The sequence below is a fragment of the Siphateles boraxobius genome, unplaced genomic scaffold, assembly GCF_051911475.1.
Source record: "Siphateles boraxobius isolate OS27281-9 unplaced genomic scaffold, OSU_SipBor_1 48, whole genome shotgun sequence".
NCBI lineage: Eukaryota > Metazoa > Chordata > Actinopteri > Cypriniformes > Leuciscidae > Siphateles > Siphateles boraxobius.
The window spans coordinates 10799645-10824410 of NW_027509119.1; the positions used below are offsets into that span (position 1 = coordinate 10799645).

General features: G+C 40.8%; 1 protein-coding gene across 1 annotated transcript in view; it reads right to left on the reverse strand.

Annotated features, from left to right (window-relative positions):
• The window catches only part of LOC143710797 (sodium/potassium/calcium exchanger 3), a 78474-nt gene that overhangs the window by 15805 nt on the left and 37903 nt on the right, over positions 1–24766 (reverse strand). Inside the window, exons 3-7 of the mRNA XM_077201983.1 lie at positions 15075–15151; positions 14844–14918; positions 10816–10900; positions 9962–10065; positions 9641–9715 (exon numbers count right to left, since the gene is read on the reverse strand). Of these exons, the coding sequence (XP_077058098.1) occupies positions 9641–9715; positions 9962–10065; positions 10816–10900; positions 14844–14918; positions 15075–15151 (416 nt within the window). The remainder of the gene's footprint in view (positions 1–9640; positions 9716–9961; positions 10066–10815; positions 10901–14843; positions 14919–15074; positions 15152–24766) is intronic.

Sequence of the window (24766 nt, forward strand, 5' to 3'; positions counted from 1 at the left end):
TTATGGTTATATAAAACTGTAAAATGTCTACTTTTGTATGTGTTTACTTGAAATCAAAACAAAACACTGTGCTTTTGTAAAATAAACAAAAACAAACAGGGTGTGCTTTCTGCCGTCTCGGTCTCTGTGAACTTTTTTCAGGAGAACATCTTTAAAATTAAACAAAACTCAGCGCATACATATCTTTATAAACATTTAAGTGTCTACTTTTATATGATCTAATTAAAAAAAAATAATAATATTTGTTTATGTAATCTGTATGGAAAGAGAGATGTCAGTCGTTCTCGTGTCAGCTCATTTTTCGATAATGTGAGCACGGCTACGCAGAGTGCATGCTATTCAAATGCTAATGTTCTGAGACGATCCATGCAAACAATCAATCAGATTCCTGTACTTCATGTACATGTACTACATCGTCTTGGGACATGGTGAGGAATAATCCTAGAATAATTTGCCTCAGAATAAGAGCAGTCTGGTTTCAGTTTCATTTCGAGGAGCCAGCCGAGGATTGTGAAGGGTAAGTTCTTTATTCTTAAGTTCTTTATTCCAATCGCGATATGGACTAGTGTCTGTAAACTGCAAAAAGACTGTTTAAATATGAATCCTGCATGTTATGCGTGCCTCTGTGTGAATGAATGGCGCAGATGCAGGTTTCATTTAGCTACTTCAGATACTTACATTAGTAAACATGCTATTTTTACATGAACATGTACACATTGACAAGTTTGGCTTTTTCCAAACTATATCGCTAAACTAAGATGAGTGAAATTGACTGAAATATGTTGAAATAAAATGTCTTTGTATAAGCATCATATTAAACATTTATATGCTCCATAATATAACATAAATGCGATATTGTGGCAACGGGGGGCGTTGTCTAGCGAAGTCTGTGACAGGAGAGAGGATCGGAAGACAGGTGCGGCGTAAAGCCCAATTTATACTTCTGCGTCGAACTTACGCCATAGCTACGTCGTAGGCTGTGTGTAGCCTTCGGCGTACCCTGATGTGCACCTCTCCAAAAATGTAACAACGCGGCAATTCTACGCGGACGCAAGTGCTGTGATTGGTCTGCTAGAACCCCTCCCTCGGGTTTCACAAGTTCCCTCTCTATGTGTAATTGCGCGTCAACGTGGACAATGAGGCAGAAGTATAAATGAAAATCAATGCGTAGTGTATAGCGTAGAGGCTCGGCGTAGGTCAAGTGGGTCAAGTGCAAATGACAAACACCTGTGTCTTGTTTCAGTGATTGCCGTGGAGAGACCGCATATAAGCGACGGGGAAACAATTTTTGAGAGACAGACAACCGGGAGACCTGTGGGTGAGCGCGCGTGTGAAGCAGCACGGAGAAAGGACTGTGAAAAGAGAGCGAGAGAGAGCGAGAGAGAGTGAGCCGAGTGCAGGAGTGCAGGACGGCTTGAGGGAATTAACCCTTTATGAACTGAGTTGTTTGTTGCAGTGTTGTGTGTGCACCTTTTATTTGTACTTTTATTTTGTTTTTGGAATAATCCTCACAGTCTCCCAAGCCGATCCTGTCCTCTTCCTTCCCTACATATTGAACCGTACAACAGATATATAATACTGCGGGGTTCAGACTGTATGGGAAGAAGGAGAACAATCAAACAACTTTTAATGATAAAATAAAGTAAATACAAAAACAAAGTATCCGCCAGCAGCCCCTCGCGGATGACTGCTGGCTACACAAAACAGAACCAAAACACAACATAAAATCAGGCCTGTTCCTCTCTCGATCTTAAGTCGTCGCTCCTCCTTTTATGCTTCCACTCCTCAGTGAGAGATGCGAGACCGGTGCGTCTCACAGGTGTCATTCATTATCACTCACGACACCCTGCTCGCCACATACCCCCATCGCCCCTCGCAGGCTGAGGGGTACACCCGAGACTGCGCTCTACTCACAGAAGCCTCTCCCTCAAGAAGCCTATGGACTAGTATGGAGGAGTGATCCAGCTCTCAGATTTCATCAAAAATATCTTAATTCGTGTTCTGAAGATGAACGAAGGTCTTAGGGGGTTGGAACAACATGAGGGCGAGTAAATACTGACAGAATTTTCATTTTTGGGTGAAATATCCCTTTAAAGCTGCTGTAGGTAACTTTTATAAAAAAAAGATTTTTTACATATTTGTTAAAACTGTCATTATGTCCTGACAGTAGAATATGAGAGAGATAATCTATGAGAAAATCAAGCTCCTCTGGCTCCTCGCAGTGGTCCTATTGCCATTTGCAGAAATACACCTCTCCCAGTCAGAAACAACCAATCAGAGCCAGGAGGAATGTCTTAGCAGTTTCAATCACGCTCGTGTACATGCTGATCACACCCCTCTCGAGCGAGCGAGTAACGTCGTTCAAACTCAAGATTGCCAGTGTGCTGCAGCTGTGCTAATGGCGGAGAAACAACCTAAACTGCCAATTTCTCGAGTTGCCCCTGCTCATAAAATAAAGAGGTAAAAGGAAAAAGACCAGTGACGATAAACAAGCGAAAAAAAAGAAAGAATTAGACAGAGCCCATTGACTCGGTGTCAAAACTCTAGCAGCATAACATGTAGATAAAATGTCACGCACTGTGCCAAGCAACAATTGAAACCTGCTAATTCACTGGCTTGTCATGTTGCTGAAATAATGTACTAGCAAACCTCATCTACCATTACATATCGCTAGAATAATTACTTACATACTGTAACGTTAGTTACCGTTATATTAACGTTATCTTACTAGCTATTTATAACTTAAAGAAAAAGTGCAACGTTATAAAGTTACATGTACTGCAAAATACATAATGATTTGAGGACCAAGTTTGTAGTCAAAGTATGGGCAGGCCATAGTCAATGTAAAGCATATTTTTGATGTTTCGTCCTTATTAGTGAATGTGCTATGACTGTTTATAATCCTGCTTACTAGCCTGCGCGTTCACGGCAGGCTCCGCTGTGGGGGAGGAGCTGTGGAGGGAGGGCTGTAGCGCAGCAGAGAGCAAGGGTGTTGGACCGTAGGTTGTGCTTGTTCAAATTTTCAGGCTAAGTCAACGTTTTCTCAAAACTCCCTACTGCAGCTTTAAAGGGATAGTTCACCCAAAAATGAAAATTCTGTAATTTACTCACCCTCAAGTTACTCCAAACATTCTTCAAAATATCTTCATTTGTGTTAAGCAGAAAGAAAGATACAGGTTTGGAAGAACTTGAGGGTAAGTAAATGATGATAGAATTTCATTTTTGGGTGAACTATTCCTTTAAATATTTGAACAGGATTTGTTTACAGGTATGACTGAGTACTCAAAAGGTGCTTTAACCTTTATTTATATTTTGATTATATTGTTAAAGGGGTGGTTGATTGCGATTTCACTTTTTTCATTTTAAATAGTGTGTAATGTTGCTGTTGGTGCATGAACAGTATCTGCAAAGTTGCTGCACTGAAAGTTAAATGTAAGCAGAGATATCGTCTTTTAAAAATCAGGAAGTTTAATGCCTACAAAAACGACTCGAATGGGACTACGAGATACTCCCGGGTTTTATACGTAACTAACCCAGAACCAACCCTCCCTCCGGAATATTCAAAAAAGGGGGCATGGCCATATTTCTGCTGCTTTCTCGAAGAGGAAGAGTTATAGTGGAGAGCAGTAGCCATGCCGTCGAAAGTGTGTTATTTTCACCCAGCTGTCAGGTCTTCTGTGTTCAGGCTTCCTACGGACGCTGTAGTTCGTCAACAATGGCTACAATTTATGTTTGAATATGTTCCTGAAAATTACAATCGTAATTTATCTCTCTGTGCTGCACATTTTACGGAAGACAGCTTCCAGAATCTCCATGAACTCAATGCCGGATTCAACTGTTACTAAAACATGAAGCAGTTCCAACTTTAAAACCAGAGGCAGCAGTTGTTGGGCCACAACCGGTAAGACTTAATAATTTTAAATGTATTTGCATGTATAATTTCAGACGTAATGTTTTAGTTTTATCAAGGACGTAAACAAATGCCAGCGCTGGTTTTAGTAGCCACTTAGTTATGCTATTTTGTGTGTCTATGACAAACGCGTACAAACATTTTGGACCTGAATTTGTAATTATGTACTAATTTTGTAAATGTATTTTCCATGTATACTTCATGACGTAATTTTTCGATTTGATCAAGAACGTAAACCAATGCCAACGCTGTTTGTTCATAGTAGCCAGTTAGTTCGATGCTATTTTGTGTATGTAAGACAAAAGTGTACCTAAAGAAAACGATACACAGAGAAAACTATGTTTTGTGAATAGATAAACGGTTGTTCATTATATCGATAAAACAATAACTTTAAAAAACTGTATTACTCTGTCATTTATTCAGTTATATTAAATGTTTAATCAGGAGAAAACCTAATCTCAAAAGCTATAAGCAGCAGTAGCATTTTCAAGTAACAGTGTATCGAAATTCTTATATAATAATAGTAGAATAGAATAGAATAATAATAATAAAATGTACCATTCAGAAACATTTTGTAAGAGCCGTGGGGAGGTTCTGCTTGACTCTCTTCATTGCCTCTTTCTGGGTCTGATATATGGCTCAAACTGATACGGCAGTAGGCTATTGACACTATTTACATTTGACCGGAGCACATGCAGCTTTCGCCTGTAAAGGTAATGGGCGTGAAGTTTCCGGACTACGTGCACTACGTAGTTTGGCCAACTACAACACGCCGGCCCAACTAACCAATCTGAGCCCATTGCCTGTTTCTGAGGGAGTGGTTTCATAGAATCAGGAAGTCAACCGGTCGTTCAAATGACAGGGGAGAAAGCGGCTTACAATAAAGGTGAAATTTATGAAAAATAAGGCTTTTTAAAAAAACACACACACTTAGACATGTTACATTGCACCCCATAAACACAATCATGCAAAGAAAAAAAGCAGTAAACCAACCCTTTAACTATATCCAAAATAAACTACAAAAATAATTGTATATATATATATATATATATATATATATATATATATATATATATATATATATATATATATATATATATATATATATATAATAGAGGCCAGGCCTGGATTTTATTTGATGTTTTGTTTTATTATGTGTTGGCGGCAGTCGTCCGTGAGGGACTGCCGTCTTTACTTTCATTTTGTATTTGTTTTATTTTTTATATTAAAATCTTTGAATGTTCGCCGGTTCCTGCCTCCTTCTTCCCATAACAAAGAACTGCGTTACACTGGTGCCGAAATCTGGGAAAGAGGAGGAATGCACTGTCAGAGAGCTCTCTCCACTGTGGGGAATCCGCGTTGCCATCGAGCATGGTGAGCAGAGTCCAGAGGTCAAGGTTGGTAGAGGTCAAGAGATGAAGCCTTTCTTACTCTTGCAAATCAAACGATGTAGAAGAAAAGGCTTAAAGGATGACCGAATGGGCAATCGAAAACAGCACCTATGTATTGGATTGGGGCTACCCTTGAGAGCAGCGGCTTGGGAGCCACCTCCATTAGCTCTGTTTTGCTGCTCTTTTGCTTGAGTTGGTTAGATGACATCCAAGTTATTATCTTACCGAGGGGGATCATGTAGATGGTGAAAAGGAGAGATCCAAGCACAGAACCTTGAGGCACAGCTTGTTTGACTGGGGCTGGGGGGAAGTTAGAGTCTCTAAAGGTGACGAACTGTTCCCTATTGGAGAGATATGACTGGAACCAGGAGAGTGCTGAGCCGGACAGGCCAACACTTTCAGAGAGAAGAATAGTATGGGAAACTGTGTCAAAGGCTGCTGAGAGATCTAGGAGAATGAAGATGCTGATATGTCCAGAATCAGCAACGATGAGGAGGTCATTGATGATTTTAATAAGGGCAGTCTCAGTGCTGTGATGTGCTCTGAAGCTAGATTGAAGGGGTTCATAGAGATCATAGTGAGACATTAGTTGATGAAGTTGGGCAGCGACTGTACTTTCCAGGATTTGGCTCATAAAGGGAAGGTTGGAGATCGGACGATAGTCGTTGAGGTCATCCGGGTCCAGATTGGGCTTTTTGAGAATTGGGGTAACGGTAGCTGTTTTAAAGCCGGAGGGTACCAAGCCAGATAACAGAGAAGTGTTTATGATGTCCACCATGATGGGACAGAGGTTAGGGAGGCATGCCTTGACCAAAATAGTAGGCATGGGGTCCAGTGAACAGGTGGAGATATTGGCTCTGGTAACCAACTTAACGACTTGAGCTGCATCCTGAAGGGAGAAGGAGGAGAGGCAGTGCTGTGGCAAGCATGCAGCTGAAAGGGGGTTTGGGGGGGGGGCACCCCATGAGGGTGACTTGTGGGTAGAGGGTCAGGAGTAGGAGGCAGCAGTTGTTGATGGATAGAGTCCACTTTTGCCTGAAAGAAATCCAGGAAATTAGAGCCGAGATTAGTAGTGTCAAAAGGGGCAGGGGGCATCATGAGGGCGGAGCAACCGGTTTATGGTGGAAAAAAGCATTCTAGGTTGATTTTGCTGGTTACCAATGAGGGTAGAATAGTGGTGTGTTTTGGCCTTGGAGAGAGCATCTTTATAAGACCTCACATGAAGGCCTTGCGGTGGACAGTGAGGCCAGATTTTTTATAGAGCCTTTCCAACTGGCGACCAGTGGCCTTCATGGAGCGAAGTTCGGTAGTGAACCAGGGGGCAGGACGGGAGAAAGAGACAGTCCGGGTCTTGAGAGGAGCAAGAGAGTCCAAGCTGAGAGACAACGCCGTATTATAGTGGACGACTAAGCTATCCACCCCGGGGTCCTGGGGATCTGAGGACAGGTGGGTCCCTACAGTGCTGGCTAGGCTTGATGTTCCGGAATGTGATAGTACGTTTGAGTTGTTGCCTAGGCAGAAAGACTGGAACATAAAAGAGGACGGCACTGTGGTCAGATATGGCTAGGTTGATGCATTGCAGCTGGAAGGGAGTAGCACTAATTGAGCACACCAGATTCAGTGTGTGACCTTTGGTGTGAGTGGGACCTTTGACGTGCTGAGTGATGTTAAGGCAGTCCAATAGTGACAGGAATTCAGAAGCAAAGGGACAGCTGTTAGAGTCCACATGGATATTGAAGTCCCTGAGCAAGAGTGTGAATGGAGACATGGAGCAGACGGAGATGAGTAGCTCTGATAGCTCTGCCATAAATATGGTGGAGATTTTTGGTGGGTGGTAGACAAGGACCACCTGGAGCTGTGCAGGCCCAGCCAATGTGAAACAGAGACACTCAAATGAGGTGATGTTAGGCACTGGAATTTCTTTCACAGGGATGTCAGCTCGATGTATAACAGCCAGACCACCACCACGGCCCGTAGAGCGAGGCTTCTGTATGTACACATAGCCTGATGGGGTGGCTTGTTTGAGTGTCATGAAATCCTGATGATTTTGTCAGGTTTCTGTTAAGCAAAGAAAATCCATTTTCCTGTCAGTAATGAAGTCATGTATGCGTAGTGCTTTATTGTTTAGGGAACGAGTGTTCAATAACATGAACATTGCAGGCCTGTTAGCAGGTGCTAAAGCAGGCAGTGTAGAAGAAACAACATCAACACAGACCAGGAACCTTAGATTGACAGAACACGCGTGTGTTTTGTGGCGATGACGTCGTTTCACTGCGACAGAGCGTCTGTCCGACAGAACAGTGGGAATAGCATGGTCCAGGTAAACAAATTTACATCGGGAGCCCCTCCCGAAATAGCGGGGGTGACACAGGAGTTTGAGTGATTTGATGGTATCAAGACAGTTTGGTAAAATGTGACAGAAGAGGTTCAGAAGTTCCGGGTAGGAATATTTGATTAGTGACATGATGGTACGAGGAAGCAGCAGCTAGCTTAGCTACCAAAGACAGGGGCTGGAGAGGATGCATACAACTTCGACCACGTCAGCAACGTTGCAGTGAAGACGTGACAGAACAGTCGAAAAGGATTATAAGCAGTCCAGGCCTCACGGCACAGAGTTACCCAGTTGATGGTACTGGAAAACACAATCCAAAATTGTTTGTCTGTGATGGATCACTAGCCGGGGCAAACACCCGGCGGCCAGCCGGCATGAGTGAGTAACATTAGGCTACAAAGCCGCAGTTGCACCAAGCAAACAGTTGTCAATACAGATATTTGCAGATCCAAAAACACACCTTATCCTAGTTTCCTGATCGTTAAACTCAAAGAAGCCTAATGACTCAAGTTTTGTGGAAGTTTTGGCAATTTGTGAGGGGCGACACACACACCAGCGTCCTCACGCATCACCTTTCAAACCTGAGCCTAGTTGTTCTTGCCTGGATGGAACGCAACCTTCTTCTTGAGAGAAGCGGGGCATGGTCCATAGGCAGGGTGGGAAGAGTCCTTCATAATACTGGCAGCCCTGTCCCTGAATCTACTAATGTAAATATTCTTAATTGTTGGAAAACTGCCACCAGTAATCCTCTGTGCCAATTTCACCACAGACAGCTGCAGAGCCTTCCTGTCTGTGGCAGAACAGTTTCCAAACCACACGGTAACACATGACGTGATGATACTCTCCACTGCATACCTATAGAAGGATGTAAGGACTGTGTTGCCCGTCCCAGCCCTCTTGAGCCTCCTTAAGAAGTACAGCCATTGATTGGCCTTCTTTATTATACTCATGGCATTGGTATGCCAGGTTAGGTCGTGGTCGATGTGTGGTCGATGTATGTCCTCAGATATTTGAAACTAGGGACGAATTCAACAGGAGTTCCTCCAATGTCGATAGGAACAGGAAGGTTCCTAACGACCCCCCTAAAATCCACAATCATTTCCTAAGTTTCCTTAGCATTAATGCAGATGTTGTTAGCTCTTCGCCAAGCCTCCAGTGGCTCAACCTCTGCTCTTTCTCTGCTCAGTCTCTTAAGCAAAATCAGAAACTTTTCTGAGTCTGACTCCAAGGGCTCAACCATAGCTTCTGATAGGACTTCCAGGACTATGGAAAGACCCCAGGAAGGAACTCGGATATGCCTCAGCTGTAAAAATGAGACGCATGAATATATATATATATATATATATATATATATATATATATATATATATATATATATATATATATATATATAACATACATCTAAAACTCCTCAGATCCTGATGCCTATTTATCATTCAAAATAGAGAGGAAAGTGCTAAAATAGAGAGTTTATTAAGCACAGCCAATAATCAGCCAGTTACAACATAGTCGGAGATAGGAGAGAAAGAAGGAGGAACACCCATCTGCTTAACATTTCCTTCTGGCTTATTTTGTTGCGGACCCGTAATCTATGCACGGTCTCTGCAAATGTGTTATCTGCCTGGTTTTCTTCTCTTGAGAAGCTGGTGATGTGCATTTCAGGCATCTATTATGCTGTTGACCAATCAAGATTGTCTTTTTCCACACATGCTTCAGACACTGGCTCATGCAAAAGTGTTCCCATAGCGTCATTACGCAGCATTGAGTTCCACTCAAAAGGGAACTTCTTCGATTTGATAATCTCGATTTAATAATATATATCGCAAATTCTGCAGCCCAATTTGGTTATTGTTACATCCAGTTGAATTAATTAATTAGCTTTTCATCAACTCATGAATCCCCTGCAGTTCCCTCATGAACACCCATTTGCAAAACCCTGCCTTAATAAAACAATATAAATTGCTTTATACTATTTCTCTTCTCTTTTGTCCACACCCATATACTCACCAAAATCAAGGCCAACACTGAGAAGATGTAGTACAACGAGTCTCTGAACATAGGCCACCAGGTAAGGACCACCGTCTAGGGCACAAATGGACACACAAGAAACTGTGGCAATATTCTTATTTCAAGTGTTCTTATTCCAAGTGTCAGCTCACAATTCTTACTTTTTTTTCTTGCAAGTACAAGTTTATTTTTCACAATGCTGACTTTTTCCTCTCAAAGGTCATTTGTACCTTCCTCACACAATGTTATGCTTCTGCTTAATTTGCTCATAAGCTGAGAGGAATGAATGATGAGGTCAGATTGGTAGATCATAATGTCTACCTGACGGGCAAAGATGCCACACACTCCAATGATGACCAGTATGTTGAAGACAGCCGACCCTACAATGGTGCCTACGCCGACATCCCCCTCTGTGATAAATACACCTGTCATATAGCACATGAACAATGGTAACAATACGAGGCAGAGGAATAACATCAATTACATCAATTACAACAATTTCATCCAAAGAACACAAAAGGATTAACTTTTAAAGAATGTTTCAGCTTTTTTTCTAAAGGAATATAATAACTGTTTGAAGGTAACAAACTAAAAAAAAACGAACTATAAATTCATTTTGAACCAGATTTTCAGTAAATAAGGACTTTTCTGTCCTCAGTAGAGCTTGACAGTCCCTGGTAACTTCAAGTCAATTCTTATTTATTTGTATGCTGATTTTTACAATACACATTGTTTCAAAGCAGATTTACAGGAAATAACGTGTATATATATATATATATATATATATATATTGTAAAAGAAAGTCATACTATAATGTAATATCTATAATTTATTTAAAGTATTGAACAGTTTCAACATAAGCTTGAATGAAAGTCATGCGATACTGCATTTGTCATTATATGCTTTCATTGTATGTAAAAGAACAACTTGAATATTTAAAATGTCTCCTTTTGTGTTCAATGGGTTTGTAATGAAGGTGAGTAAATTATGATTTACCTTTTAAACAATTTTATGCAGGTAAAAATTTTGTTAAAAAATGCATCAATCTGTCATCACAGTGTTGAGGACAGGACTTTTGCAATGTAATATATAAAAAGTAGTATGTGCACATCTCAACCAATCATAACCCATTAAGTGGAGGTAGGTAATCAAAGGTAGTGAAAAAGAAAACTGACCAATTAAGGAAGTAAATAATTCGGGAGCAGAACTTCCTGCAGCCATAAAAGTAGCTCCAGCCACATCTTCACTCAGCTGCAGATTCTAGTGAAAAGCATTATATACAGAAGATGATTAATCATGGGTACTAGCAATACTATGAAAATAATAAAACTGTTTCTTTGACGATTCCTTGTACAGTGTCTTACACAATGTTTCAAGATATTTATCTGCACTCACGGATACCCCACCAAATGCCATGTACATCAACCAAACTTCCCTTGTTAAAGGGGCATTCGGCAACTCTAGCTATTTCTTTGCTGATTTTCACTTTTGTTGTCGCATGTTTTCTCAACGACCTCCCCCTACAGCTGTGAGGTGTATATTTCACAACAATGTCGTAAAAAAACTCAATGGCGGGACCCTCCTCCCCCTATCTACCGCTGCTCATGTGCATTTGTTATTATCGGAGCTGGCCAACTTTATCGTGTGGAGCTATGTCTACCGAGGTGGGTAATACATCATACACATTGAGGGCGGTGTGTGCGTTTATGTCGAATTGCCGTAAAGCAGTTTGTGTTTCTCGCTCGTTCTCGCTTCTCAAGAGACTTCCTATTTCCAACTACCGGGACGTTAGTCCTCATGTTGCAAGGTTGGTTTTCCGCCTAGGAACGGTGGGGGGAGCGGGGAAAGTCCCCATTCTCACCAGAACAGGTTATTAAACCATCCAAATGATTTCTAAACGGTTTTATTAAGTTGAAATAGTTGACGAATGCCCCTTTAAAAAGACTTCCCTTGTGTGCTCTATTGTAATGTACACCAAAAAGTATATATTTTTTAAAAAACTATTATTTGACCTTGCAGATAATATTATTTTTAATATTACATGATATTTTAAAGGTACTAAATTGCAACTTTATCATTACAAACTTTGTATAATTACAAATATATTAAAATACATGACCTACAAGTTTCATTAGAACTGACAATAAAATATATTTAGTATACCATAAATGCTTATCAGTACATTCAGCTTTAAATTTACAAGACAATAGAAGTAATAACGAAATTACTTTTATTAAGTCTACGTTGGAAACAGAGAGGGCTAGTGGATCTAGATGGCTGTGGATCAGGAGGAGTGATTCGTGGGCTAATGCTGCTGGGACTGTTCAACCCTAGCTGGGTCGCCTGAGGGAGTATAATGACGAAAGATCCGGAACACACGAGGAAAACATCAGAAACATCACTTAGGATGTGTTCCAGTGCATCCTAGGATGCATCTTTAGACCACATTTTCTGTGTGTGTATAAAGTGTGCAGAATGCTAGATCTAACGACCTGTAGACAGTATACTTCAAATCCATTAACATATGTATTGACATATCATTTAAGACTTAATGATAAAAAATTATAATTCAACTTTATTTGGACTATTTTTTTTATTGCACAATGCACATTTCTTAATATTAAGCCTAAAATGTGTTTTAATATCATTATTAGTAAGGATTGTATGATCTCTGTATAATATCAGTCTTTAATCGCAATATATTTAAAGTGTACCTAAAGTAGACTTGGAAAAGTTCCACTTCAGCACAATCAAATATACTTAAGTATGCATTTATTTGGACTTCAGCACTACTTCTCCACAATTAATGTGCATTTAGTACAAAATTAGGTGTTCCAATTTAGCAGACTTTAAGTATACCAGTTAAGTATTCCAAAAGTACAACTGCAGGGTCATTTCTATTAAGTACATAAATATGTAAATGTATTTGTAGTATACTTAGCACAAAATAAATGGATTTAAAATAATATTTATTTAATTATTTATTTTTCACTAGGGAACTGACGAAAATATTTTTACCATTCAGAGTTTCCGTTTCACATCAGGTGGTTCTCATGCATTAAATTGTTTAAAGCACACCTAGCAGTGGATTATCACTTATGTTAGTTCCGTTCTGGTTGTGAAATATTTTGGGTAGATGTATGTCACTTAATGTTCAGCACTCATTGGATTATGAAATGTATTAGGTAACTTGCTCAATAGACAATGTTTGACTATTACTAATACTTCTCGTGTTGGATCTGGATGGCATGTTATTTTACAGTAGAGATGTGTGAATCAGTGCATATATGCCACCATGGTGTTGATCCAAGGCAGTCTCAACTAGCTTATGAGGTATTGAATCGTAGGCATTAGCAAGGTCAAACCAAAGCACAACCAGGTTTAATTTAATTACAATTAACATACAGTTAAGTGTCTGAAAACATTGCATTCAGTTTGAACTTGTCATGGGGTATTTGCAGGCGAACAGACTAAGAAGGTTATAAATAAAAATTATTTTAATAATACTATTCCCGAAGGCAGGCAGACATATAGCAAACACGAATAACATAACTGTGACCTGACATGGAGTGCAGGAAAGGGAACAAATTAAGTACTAAACAGAAATGAGGATAATTAATTAAACACAGCTGACACGTTTGAACTAATAATGACGGTAACCAAGGAGACAGATGCGTGGCGGGAATCTGCACAAGGAAACACAAGACAAATTAAAACAAACTAAAAGTCCACAAAAACAGAAACTAACAGAACATAATGGTGATATCATGCCCCCCTGACGGAACAACAGAGGGAGGGCCAGAGGGGGCTTTGGAGTTGAATGAGGTGATGGTGATGGGATGGTGAGCGGCAGACAAGGAGGGGTGATGGCAAGATGTGGCGACGGGCTGGTGACAGCAGGATGACACAAAGGGATTGTGATGGTAGGACGACAAAACCCCAGCGGCAACGATGTAGAGCTCCTGATGGCACAGACCCAGAGCTCTTTAGTGTCGACAGCCCACGCCAGAGACGAGGGAGGGAGGAGCCAAGATGTTGTTGGCTTGGCTTTTGACATCTGGGCGACTATTGACGGAGACAGAGCCGGTGGATCCGATGGCGCAGACGGAGGGTCGAGCGAGCTGAGCGACATCGCTGGTTCTGGAGACCCAAGCAATGTTCGGGCGACGAACATCGTAGGAGATGCCAGAGTACCTGAGGACAGAGGCGATATCGACAGGAAGGAGGAACCTGCTGCAGCCGAAGGGTGGACGGACAGAGCACAGCGGATTGGCTTGAAAGTCCGTAGCAGAAGTGGTGTGACGACTAACCAAGGGGGAGCCGGTGGGACGAGGGAACCCGGAGGAGCCACTGGGCTGAGGGTCTCTGGTGGAGCTGAAGGTAGGAGGAGCCAAGACGGAGCCGACAGGTCGAGATGGAGCGAAGGGATCCGAGGCCAGAGGCAGCTCGCAGGATCCTCTTGGACAGGCGCTGCTGGTGGTTGCATGACCTGCGGCTAGACGTCCTGGCAGGGCTTCCCCAGAGATGGCTCAGGGCTGCAAACGTCCAGTAGCGATGGGGCTGGAGGACTGGCGGAGCTCTGTGGTGGTGGTGATGCAATCAAACTTGAGAGGCTGACCGTAATTATGATGCAGTCCACACAGGTTACCGCAAAGAATAAATCCCAGTTCATATTGTTGTGCTTACAACAATATGAACGTATGTAACGCGACTTCACCGTGGTCGTTGGTGTAGAAGTTTGCTCTGCACAAGTACACGTGACAAATGAAAATAAACTGAAAGTTCATGAGAACAGAAACTAACAGAACATAACGGTGACAGAACTTATGTATATTATTTTGAAGTATCTTGTTGTAATAAGTACTCTTTTTAAAAGTATGCTAAGTTTAGTTCTTCTTCACAAGGGTTCCCAGCGGCATGAATCTCTGATGTTTTAAAGGAATTATTAAATCCTGACAAATTGTGAAAAAAGGTAATTTCCTAACGGAACATGAATAAAGGGAATTTCCCAAAAGGAAACACACCTTCCAATCTTGATGTGTTAATTAACACTTAACCCAGAGTTCCTGACACATAGCATCAGTGCTGACCCATGGGAGCAGGGAAACAAGGCTGCCATCACTTCGTTTTCCAAAGAAATGGCAAAAGTAACGTGTTGTCATTCTTTTTCCAACTGAAATGTCTGACAGGTGGCATGACTCACCTCTGAGATCTTCTCCAGGGAGGGGACAAAATAGTCATCGCAAACAAGAGCAAGTGCGTAGAACATATAGATGGCCTGCAACAAGAAGAGAGAAGATTAGATAGATAGATAGATAGATAGATAGATAGATAGATAGATAGATAGATAGATAGATAGATAGATAGATAGATAGATAGATAGATAGATAGATAGATAGATAGATAGATAGATAGATAGATGCATCTCACTCACACATAGCACGTGTAGTAGTATGGCACCTCTCTTACGCTGTTCTTTGGTGAAGATGTCCTCAGGGAACTCATGAATTGCTAATGGAAAGATACCACGTTATGGACATGGAATCATTAGAAAAAGTTGTTCTTGTTGAATTTTCAAACCCATTTAGTTTAATGTGTGGTGAACTAGTTGCATGTTCAGGCAATAAATACAGTATGACAGAGAGGAATATGAACTTTAATGATGACAGAAACCAATTCTATTTATAGCAGCCCATCATTGTGCTGGTGAAACCTCGCTTCTTCACACTTATAGGTCAGACATACACACAATAACCTATACAAAACCACTTTTCAACAATATAAAAAAATGAAACAGAAAAAACAAAAAAGAACAGTGACAATATTTTTACTTAGATACCATCTCGATCTACTCTGTGAAAGCACACATCACCCGAAATCTCGTTGATCATAAATAGTATTCCATGAATTAAGTATTCACAGATTAAATAAAGATTCGTAAATGTTTGTACTTCTGTAAAGTTGTTCATTCGTAAATTAGCTTTAGAAGCTGTCAATAAATCAATATTGTACGTTTAGTGCCTATGCAAACAAAGGTAAATGTACGCATGCTGAGGTGAAGTATAAATACATGTGGATACTCATAAGATCATGTTGCTACTATCCACGCTCATTTTATAGCACCTCTGACTGAGCAATACAATTTTCCACTGGGATGCTGCTTCACAGATTTTCTAGGAAAAGGACTTATAAAAACAAACGCATGCACAGGGATGATTTCTTTACTTTTGAAGTTATTTGCCCTTTACATCCCAGACAAAACCTCTTCACCCCCTCCTTTATTTACAATGGTTTGTTTTGCTTTCCCTGATTGATTGACTTCCTTTCTTTCACTCGCTCTTTCTGTCCTTCATTTATTTTTCCTTTCTCTTTCCTGTCATCTTTCCCTCATTTCTCTAGCCCAGTGTCAAAAGACATGTTTTGGCTCTATGTAAATCGCTGAATCGTGCTGAAATAACCTGGCTCCACTGAATGTCCTGACGAGTTGCCTCAGCGAAGGCAGTTACTATGGAGACATCTTCCCTAGGGCAGAGAATTGTTGACGAGCAGCGGTAGCGAGCCAATGGCAACAGAACGAAAGTGAGAAACTGGGTGGAGGATGTATCTTTCCCATGGACTGGAATCAGGAAATATGGGAAAAAAGGAGGGACGAAGAGATGACAAGCAACACAGAAGTGCAACTGCTAAAAATACTTTATTTCCCTCTCCCAGGGGGAAAGTCTTGGGGTTCTGTGAGAAAGACACACATATAAGATGGTGTTTGACTCCAACAAAAATAGAGGAAAGTGTGTAAATCAGATTGCAGAGCAAGTGAATGATTTTAAGACAAACTGAATAAAGGGAAAAGCTAGGATAATGGAAGCTTACCCACTATTTTCACAATTCTTTTTTTAGTCTTAACCTCACATAAATGCCAACCTGAAATTGCATTATTTGTAAACGAATAGCCTACATTTTAATGTTTGCATCACATAACCAGCTCCATTTGTCTGGCTTTTCTGATATAGTAAACTTGTTCGGTAGTTCACCTGGTACAGCACTGCACCTGTGAAGCCCGAGTCACAATAAAGAGCTCAAAGACTGGTAGAAGCAAGATAAAATGGCACAGTTACATCAACAAGTGTGTTTTTAGACCATGTGTGCTATTGTAAACAATATCAGTTAGTTTTAGTGTAGGGTTTCAGGGCTTTTATTAACATAGCACTGGGGCCGGGCACACAAAATAAAATCCTTAAAAAGAAATATTTTCAGACAAACATTTTCTTGTAGGAAGACTCAAGGAACATAATTGCTTAACATGAAGTCAATTTTATTTATATAGCCCAATATCATTATCACAATTCAAACATCCATCCATTTTGGTTGAGCACTTGAAAATACTGCTTCATTTTCCTATAAATTGAAAGTTTTATTATAAAATATTAAATTATTATGATAGAAATCTGTGACAGAAATATCTTAATTTTTGTCAGGAAATCGTATGTACCCACTGAGAGAAACAAACTTCTCCACACTGGAGGAAAACGTCTTGGTTACATATGGTAAACATTGTTCCCCGAGGAGGGAACGGAGATGTAAGTCTAGACTGACGAATGGGGGTCGCTTGCGAGAGCCTATCTACTTCTAGTGAAACTAAACGAGCCAATGCACATTGAAATAAGATAATTACACTGGTTCATATAATGAGCAGCCAGTGCTTCGCATCCTTGTTTTTCGGCTGAGGAGCCGGACCTGTGACTCTGCCGTACAGCGGAAGCTCAGTATCTGTGGCGAGGGGACTTACGTCTCCGTTCCCTCCTCGGGGAACAAGGGTTACCATACGTAACCAAGATGTTCCCCTTCGTCAGTCATTAAGAGTAAGTCTAGACTGACGAATGGGGATAACTACCAAAATGCCACGGTTGCTGGCCCTTCCAGTGCTCTGCTTTGAGCCTCCTGACCTGAACGCAGTGTTGGGCAGAAGGAGGAGCTCTAAGCAGAGAAGGTCAGTCACTGCTGTTCTGTAAGTTTGTTTATTTAATATCATTTATGTTAAAAAAAGGATTTCATAGGATTTAGGAAAACATTTGCTGTACATTTAAAAAAAAAAAAAGATAGTTATCTATATTTCATATATGTGACCCTGGATGACAAAATCAGTCTTACGGGTAATTTTTTTGAAATTGAGATCTATACATCACATGAAAGCTGGATAAATAAGCTTCCATTGATGTATGGTTTGATTGGATAGGACAATATTTGGCCGAGATACAACTATTTGGAAATCTGGAATCTGAGGGTGCAGAAAAATCAAAACATTGAGAAAATCGCCTTTAAAGTTGTCCATTTATGTTCGCGATTGTGCTGCATTCACTCACAAAAATAAATGTTTTATACATTTACGGTAGGACATTTACAAAATATCTTCATGGAACATGATCTTTCCTTAATATCCTAATGATTTTTGGCATAAAAGAAAAATTGATCATTTTGACCCATACAATGTATTGTTGGCTATTCCCACAAATATACCCGTTCTACTTAAGACTGATTTTGTGATCCAGGGTCACATATTAACACTAGTTTGTTTTCTTTCTTAAAATGTACTTTTATTCATACTTAATACTTAATGTACATTTTCGGTTTGTATTGTAGTTTCACAAATAATTACGTTGTGGGACTGAAGATTTCAAAGTAAAACACAGAAAAATAACTTATTTGGTTTCGACTTTTTCTTCAACCCTCATCCTGTTTAACTATCTGTTGAGGTGCAACCTACTTGCATCAGGGACAGAATAGTGAAAAGACGGAACTTCAATCCAATGGAAAGACAGAATCTCTTCCTTCAATCTACAGAGTCTGCTCTCAAGTGAATGATCTCCTCATCTCATTTCTTCTGCATGATACCAGTCTTGAACTACTAGGTAGTATCTATGAATTACATGTCATGGAGGGTGAGAGAAAATCAGAGACTGAGGAGATACTGAAAACTAGATATGTTGTTACAAGTTCAACAACATCATCTAAAAGGTCTAGTAGGACATCAGCTAGCATGGCTGCGGCTAAAGCACGAGCTAGAGCTGAGGCAGAGCGTACACGAGCATATTTTGTCAAGAAAGAAACTGAAATGAAAGTAGAAAAAGTTCACATGGAAGGCAGTCTTACAGCGTTAGAACATGAAAAGGAGGCTGCTGCCGCTATGGCCGAGGCAAGAACATTAGAGGAGGCTGTAGAGAGCATGGAGGAAGGCAGTTATCGTTCACATCGCTCCTGCTGCAGACCCTGTGCAGCGCACCCGTTATTATGTGGAGCAGCACTCACATCACTCCATTGTTGTTCCTCCTGAGGAAATAAGTTTAGCCACTCCACTTGTTGATTTCATAAACCTTTACGGAAGTGAAAACAATCAGTTAATGGAAAGTTCTCATAGGAGTGTGCCACCTGATTTTGTTGAACAGGTCAATGATTCAGTCTCAAAGCCTAACGCTATCAAGATTGAAAAACCTCAGTCTGCCACGTACAGTCCAGTTAATTACTGACCCCTTGCACAGACATACAATGCCGGCGCTCCTATGCAGTCTCCTTCCCACAGAGAAGTTGAAATGAGTGATTTAAGAAGGTTTCTTGCCCGTCGTGAGATCATTAGTTCCGAGCTCACACAATTTGACCATCACCGAGAAAACTACTGGGCTTGGAAATCTTCTTTCTCAAATGCCACCAGTGGGCTCAAACTCACTTCCATTGAACAGTTGGACTTACTGATTAAGTGGTTAGGCAGTCGGTCATCAGAATATGTGAGACGCATCAGGTCAGTAAATATAAGGTATCCTGACGCAGGGCTTAAAATGGCTTGGGATCGTCTAGAGGAGATGTATGGATCCCCTGAGGTGGTTGAGAAAGCACTTTTTGACAAAATTGAGAAATTTCCAAAAATCAATAAACAAGATCCTCTGAAATTACAAGAGCTCAGAGATCTGCTACGCGAGATTCAGTCTGCTAAAGCTGAAGGGTACTTGACTGGACTTTCTTATCTGGATACCTCCAGAGGAGTCAATCCGATCGTGGAGAAGCTGCCTTATCACCTGCAAGAAAAATGGATTTATCAGGGTTCTGAGTACAAAAGGAAGTACAACGTTACCTTCCCTCCATTCACCTTTCTTACTGACTTAGTCTGTCAGGAAGCACGTGCTCGAAATGATCCAAGCTTTAGCATTAGTGCAGTCAGTACAACCCAGATCAAAGCAGAGCCGTTGGTTAAAAGACAATTGCAAAGAAGGATGGCTGTGTCTACCCACAAGATGGGTGTAACTTATCGAGTGTACTTATATGCCTGACGACCATTCTGTGATCCCATCTCCCACCATTGCACACCAGTTCCCTCACTTGAAATCTTTTGCTCACGAAAAACCAGAGATAGATCCATGTGCTAAGATACTGCTTCTCTTAGGGAGAGACATCATCCAAGTCCAAAAAGTGAGGAAACAGCTCAATGGTTTGAACAATTCACTGTACGCCTAAAAACTCGACTTTGGCTGGGTGATAGTGGGAAATGTCTGCTTGGGATCAGCACATAAACCTAGCACAGTTGACGTGTTCCGCACAAATATACTTCTCAATGGACGTCCAAGCATATGTGAGCCTTGTCCTAATCAGATACAGGTGAAAGAGAAGCTAAGCAGTAAAGATCATGCCATCTCTTTACATGGCTGTCATTTATACCCATCCACCTGCCCTGAGTACTTGCTGGGTAACACGATTTTCCAACGGACACAAGATGGCGAAAAGATAGCCCCTTCCATTGAAGATCGAGCATTCATGAAACTGATGGACAAGGAAATGTTCATTGACAGCTCTAACAGCTGGGTGGCACCTCTTCCTTTCCGAATTCCGCGCCAACAGCTACCCAACAATAGGGACCTGAGTTTGAAACGATGGAGTCTTGTCACTCCATCAGACACTAAGGAAGAAGCCTCAAATGCAGGAACATTTCATCACATTCATGCAAAGGATTTTCGATGCAGGTCATGGAGAATTAGCTCCACCTGTAAAGGAAAATGAGGAAGTGTGGTACCTTCTTATATTCGGTGTCTATCACCCTCGCAAGCCAAGACAGATCAGAGTTGTTTTTGACTCTAGTGCACAGTACAAAGGCCATTCTTTGTATCAAGTGCTTCTCTCAGGACCTGACCTGAATAACACCATGCTGGGTGTTTTGCTGCGTTTCCATAAAGAAGCAGTTGCATTTACTGCTGACATTGAACAGATGTTCCATAGCTTTGTGGTGAGAGAGGATCACCGCAACTTTCTCCGCTTCTTGTGGTTTGATGACAATGACCTCTCTAAAGATGTCACAGAGTATAGGATGAAGGTCCATGTTTTTGGGAATAGTCCCTCTCCCGCAAGTAGCAATCAATGGACTTCATTGTGCAGCTCAACATGGAGAACTTGAGTTTGGGAACGACGCAAGAGCCTTTGTGGGGCGTAATTTTTATGTGGATGATGGCCTGAAATCAGTGCCTACGGCTGAGGAAGCAGTTGAACTGTTTAAAAGAACGCAGGAGATGCTAGCAAGTTCCAACCTGAGGCTTCATAAAATAGCATCTAAATGTCCTGCTGTAATGAATGCTTTTCCTGTGGAGGATCATGTGAAAGACCACAAGGACCTCGATCTGGAAAAGGATACTCCACCTATTCAGAGGAGCCTTGGTCTGAGCTGGAATCTTAAAACAGACACTTTCACTTTTCGTGTTGATGCAGAAGAGAAGTCTTTTACACGTAGAGGTGTCTTAGAAACTGTCAACAGCGTTTTTGACCCTCTTGGTTTGGCAGCACCTGTTACAATACAAGGAAAGTTTCTTCTTCGTGCCCTGACAGCAGACACCAAAGACTGGGATGCCCCTCTACCAACAGCCAGGGAAGCTGAATGGGAGGCTTGGAAACACTTTTTGAAGGATCTGGCTCAATTTGAAATAGCCAGTGTGTACTCAAAGGTTTCGCTATCTCTAGCACAAAGGAAAGAAATTCATGTTTTCTCAGATGCTTCCACAAAGGCATTTGCAGCAGTAGCCTACCTGAGAGTGATGAATGACAATGGATCATGTACCGTAGGGTTTGTGCTAGGCAAGGCTAATCTTGCTCCACTGTCTGCTCACACTGTACCTCGATTAGAGCTAGGAGCAGCAGTCCTGGCAGTAGAAGTAGCAGAACTCATTCAAGATGAGATAGATATTACTCCAAACGCTGTAGAATTCTATTCCGACAGTAAAGTAGTGTTAGGGTATTGTGGCAAACAGGACGGTGGTGCGATTGCTAATGAGCAACACCTGTGAAGCACACCGGCCTCGCATCTCTCACGGAGAAGCGGAAGCATAAAGGAGGAGCAACGACGTTGATGATCGAGAGAGGAACAGGCCTGTGTTTTAGTTGTGTTTGGTTTTTGTATTTGTATTTTATTTTAGCCAGCAGTCGTCCGCGAGGGGCTGCTGGCAGTTATATTTATTTTCGGAAGCAAGCAGTCGTCCGCGAGGGGGTGCTGGCGGTATTTTGGTTTGTTTGTTTTATTTTAAATAAAGTTTGTTTAATTGTCCCGTCTCCTTCTTCCCTGAACATTGCTACAGGTATATTCAGAACCAAACCAGACTGTTTTACGTATATGTGAGTCAGGCTTGTGCACACTTCAGAATTGAATTGAGAATGAATCCCCAAATTCCAATTCAATTCTTGAATTTGAATTGAATTTGAATTGATGTCAAAAACAGGATCTAGAATTACAATTCAAATTTGAATTAAAGGAAGCAGAATTGTAAATCAAAACAAATTCTAAGAAATTCATATAGATATTTTAAGTGAAGTGTTTAACAATGAAGCTTTACAGTATATGTTAGATATGATTGCATTACATATTCTATAAATTATATTAGTTTGAACTACTTGTACAGATTACATTAACAGGAAATATTTTCCCCCAGCAATGAATGTTAAAAGCTCTAGTCACAGAACAAATAATTAAGTTTGATTTATTAGGTGTTCAAACACGAAGTGCTGAAAACCTATTGTAATTGCTATTTGAAAAAAAAAATCCCCATAAAACGCATCGTGCAGCCCAAACCGTAAGGCTCAGAGACTTGAAACTCAGCCAGATGGTAGGCCTCAATTTGGGGACAACCTATCAGAGTACGACCCCGATTGGCCCATAGGTGGCGCTACAGCAACCAAAAGTACTAAATTGCTGTTAACTCCTGTAGCCTCAAGCTTTTTACACCACTGTGATCCTTGGCTCAAGACGGACAAAATGTATATCTCCAATTTCGATTTAGGCAAGAAAAATTTTCAGCTATGTCGAATTTTGTCCAAAACCTACTTTTGCGAACTAGTCCCTGGTTTTTCGCCCGATCGGAACCAAACCAGTGCAGAAATGTTCTCTGGAGTCTGAATATCAATAATTATCAAAAAAAAAAGTTGAAATTTTGATTCACGTTCGCTAGGGGACGCAAAATGAACGTTGTGGGCGGAGCCTATTTTACTAAAATGGCTATAACTCAAGAAGTAAATGAGATAGCTTCACCAAACTCGGTACACGTGTGAATGAGTTCATTCTGAGGTCACAGTAAAAAAATCGCGACGATCAAACACTAGGTGGCGCTATAACGCGAAAAAAAATAAAAAGGGCTCTGACCACCTGACCGTTAGTCCGATTGACTTGAAAATTGGTATGCAGTGTCTTGGTCCAAGACCCCATGTATGTCTATGAGGAAATTGGCGTATCTCAAAAAACATGGCCGCCATCGACCAATGAAGTTTGAGGACCTGTGAGACGAGGTTGGGGAGGCCGATCGGAACGAAACTCGATGGGCATGTTCGACTCATGGCCCTAGAGGTCTGTAAGAATTTTGAAAGAAATCGGCCACTAGTTGGCGATAACGAGTTTTACGGCTCTGTAATCATGTGTCCCCACATCCCCACAATATGCATATCATTTGATAGAGATCCTCATGCTGAACAACTTTGCCTCTTGAACCATTGCTGTCAATCAAATCCTTCATTAAATATTCACAAATATGTTAAAAACCTACTTTTGCGAACTAGTCCCTGGTTTTTCGCCCGATCGGAAACAGACCAGTCTAGGACAATTCTCTGGACTCTCTAGATCAATAATTATCAAAAAGAGTTGAACTTTGTCCTTTGGATTGCTATAACAGGGTAATTTAGAAAATGGGCGTGACAAAATACACTCAAAAGCCTATAAATCATAAATAAAAACTCAGAACTTCACAAAAATTGATGAGCATATGTGTCATAACATGGTGAATAAGCATGCAAAGTTTCATGGAGATTGGACCATAGGTGGCGCTATAACTGTTAAAAAGCTTCAAAACCATGTATTTCCTATGGGAAATTGCCTGTTTAAAACCAGTGCAGTGCAATTCTCTGGACTCTCTAGAATAGATCAATAATTGTCAGAAAAGGTATAACTTCTTCATTTGGATGCCTATAATAGGGTGTAAGACCAGCTTTGATGACTACATTAAACAGCTTTGATGACTATAACAGCCAATAAGTGGTATTTTACTGCCGCCTGCTGTCATTTCATCATACTACTCCCTAATATTGTTATATATAATTCATATTTAGACTTTATAAAAACATTATTTTAACATTTACAATCACATTTTGTTAAAATTCATGTATTATTCACAATTGTGTCACAGGAAGGCTGAAAACGAAAGTATAACGTTAGGCCACGCCCTCCCAGTACAAATTCACTCATAACTCGAAAACGCGAACTCCCTGCGCGCTCAAATTTGGATGGTAAAGTGCTCTATTGGGCCTTGATCGAAATCGCGGGCCTCGGGACCGGGATGGTCTCGTTCAACAGGGCTCCTCGGACACTATCTAAGTTCTGATTTTCTAATTTTTTTCGCTTTCTCGTTCCCGAGATATAAGTGAAAAACCAAATTTCCATTCATCATTTCAACTCTATATAGGCTGTAATACCACTGTTGTCCACTAGAGGGAGCAGCAGTATTAGACATGTTTAATCTTTTTATCAGCTTTCAGCATTGGCTAACAAACAAAGGCTTAAAGCTATTTCTTTAAATTAGTTGTATATTATTACATCACAAAGAAATATGTGAAATTCTTATAGAC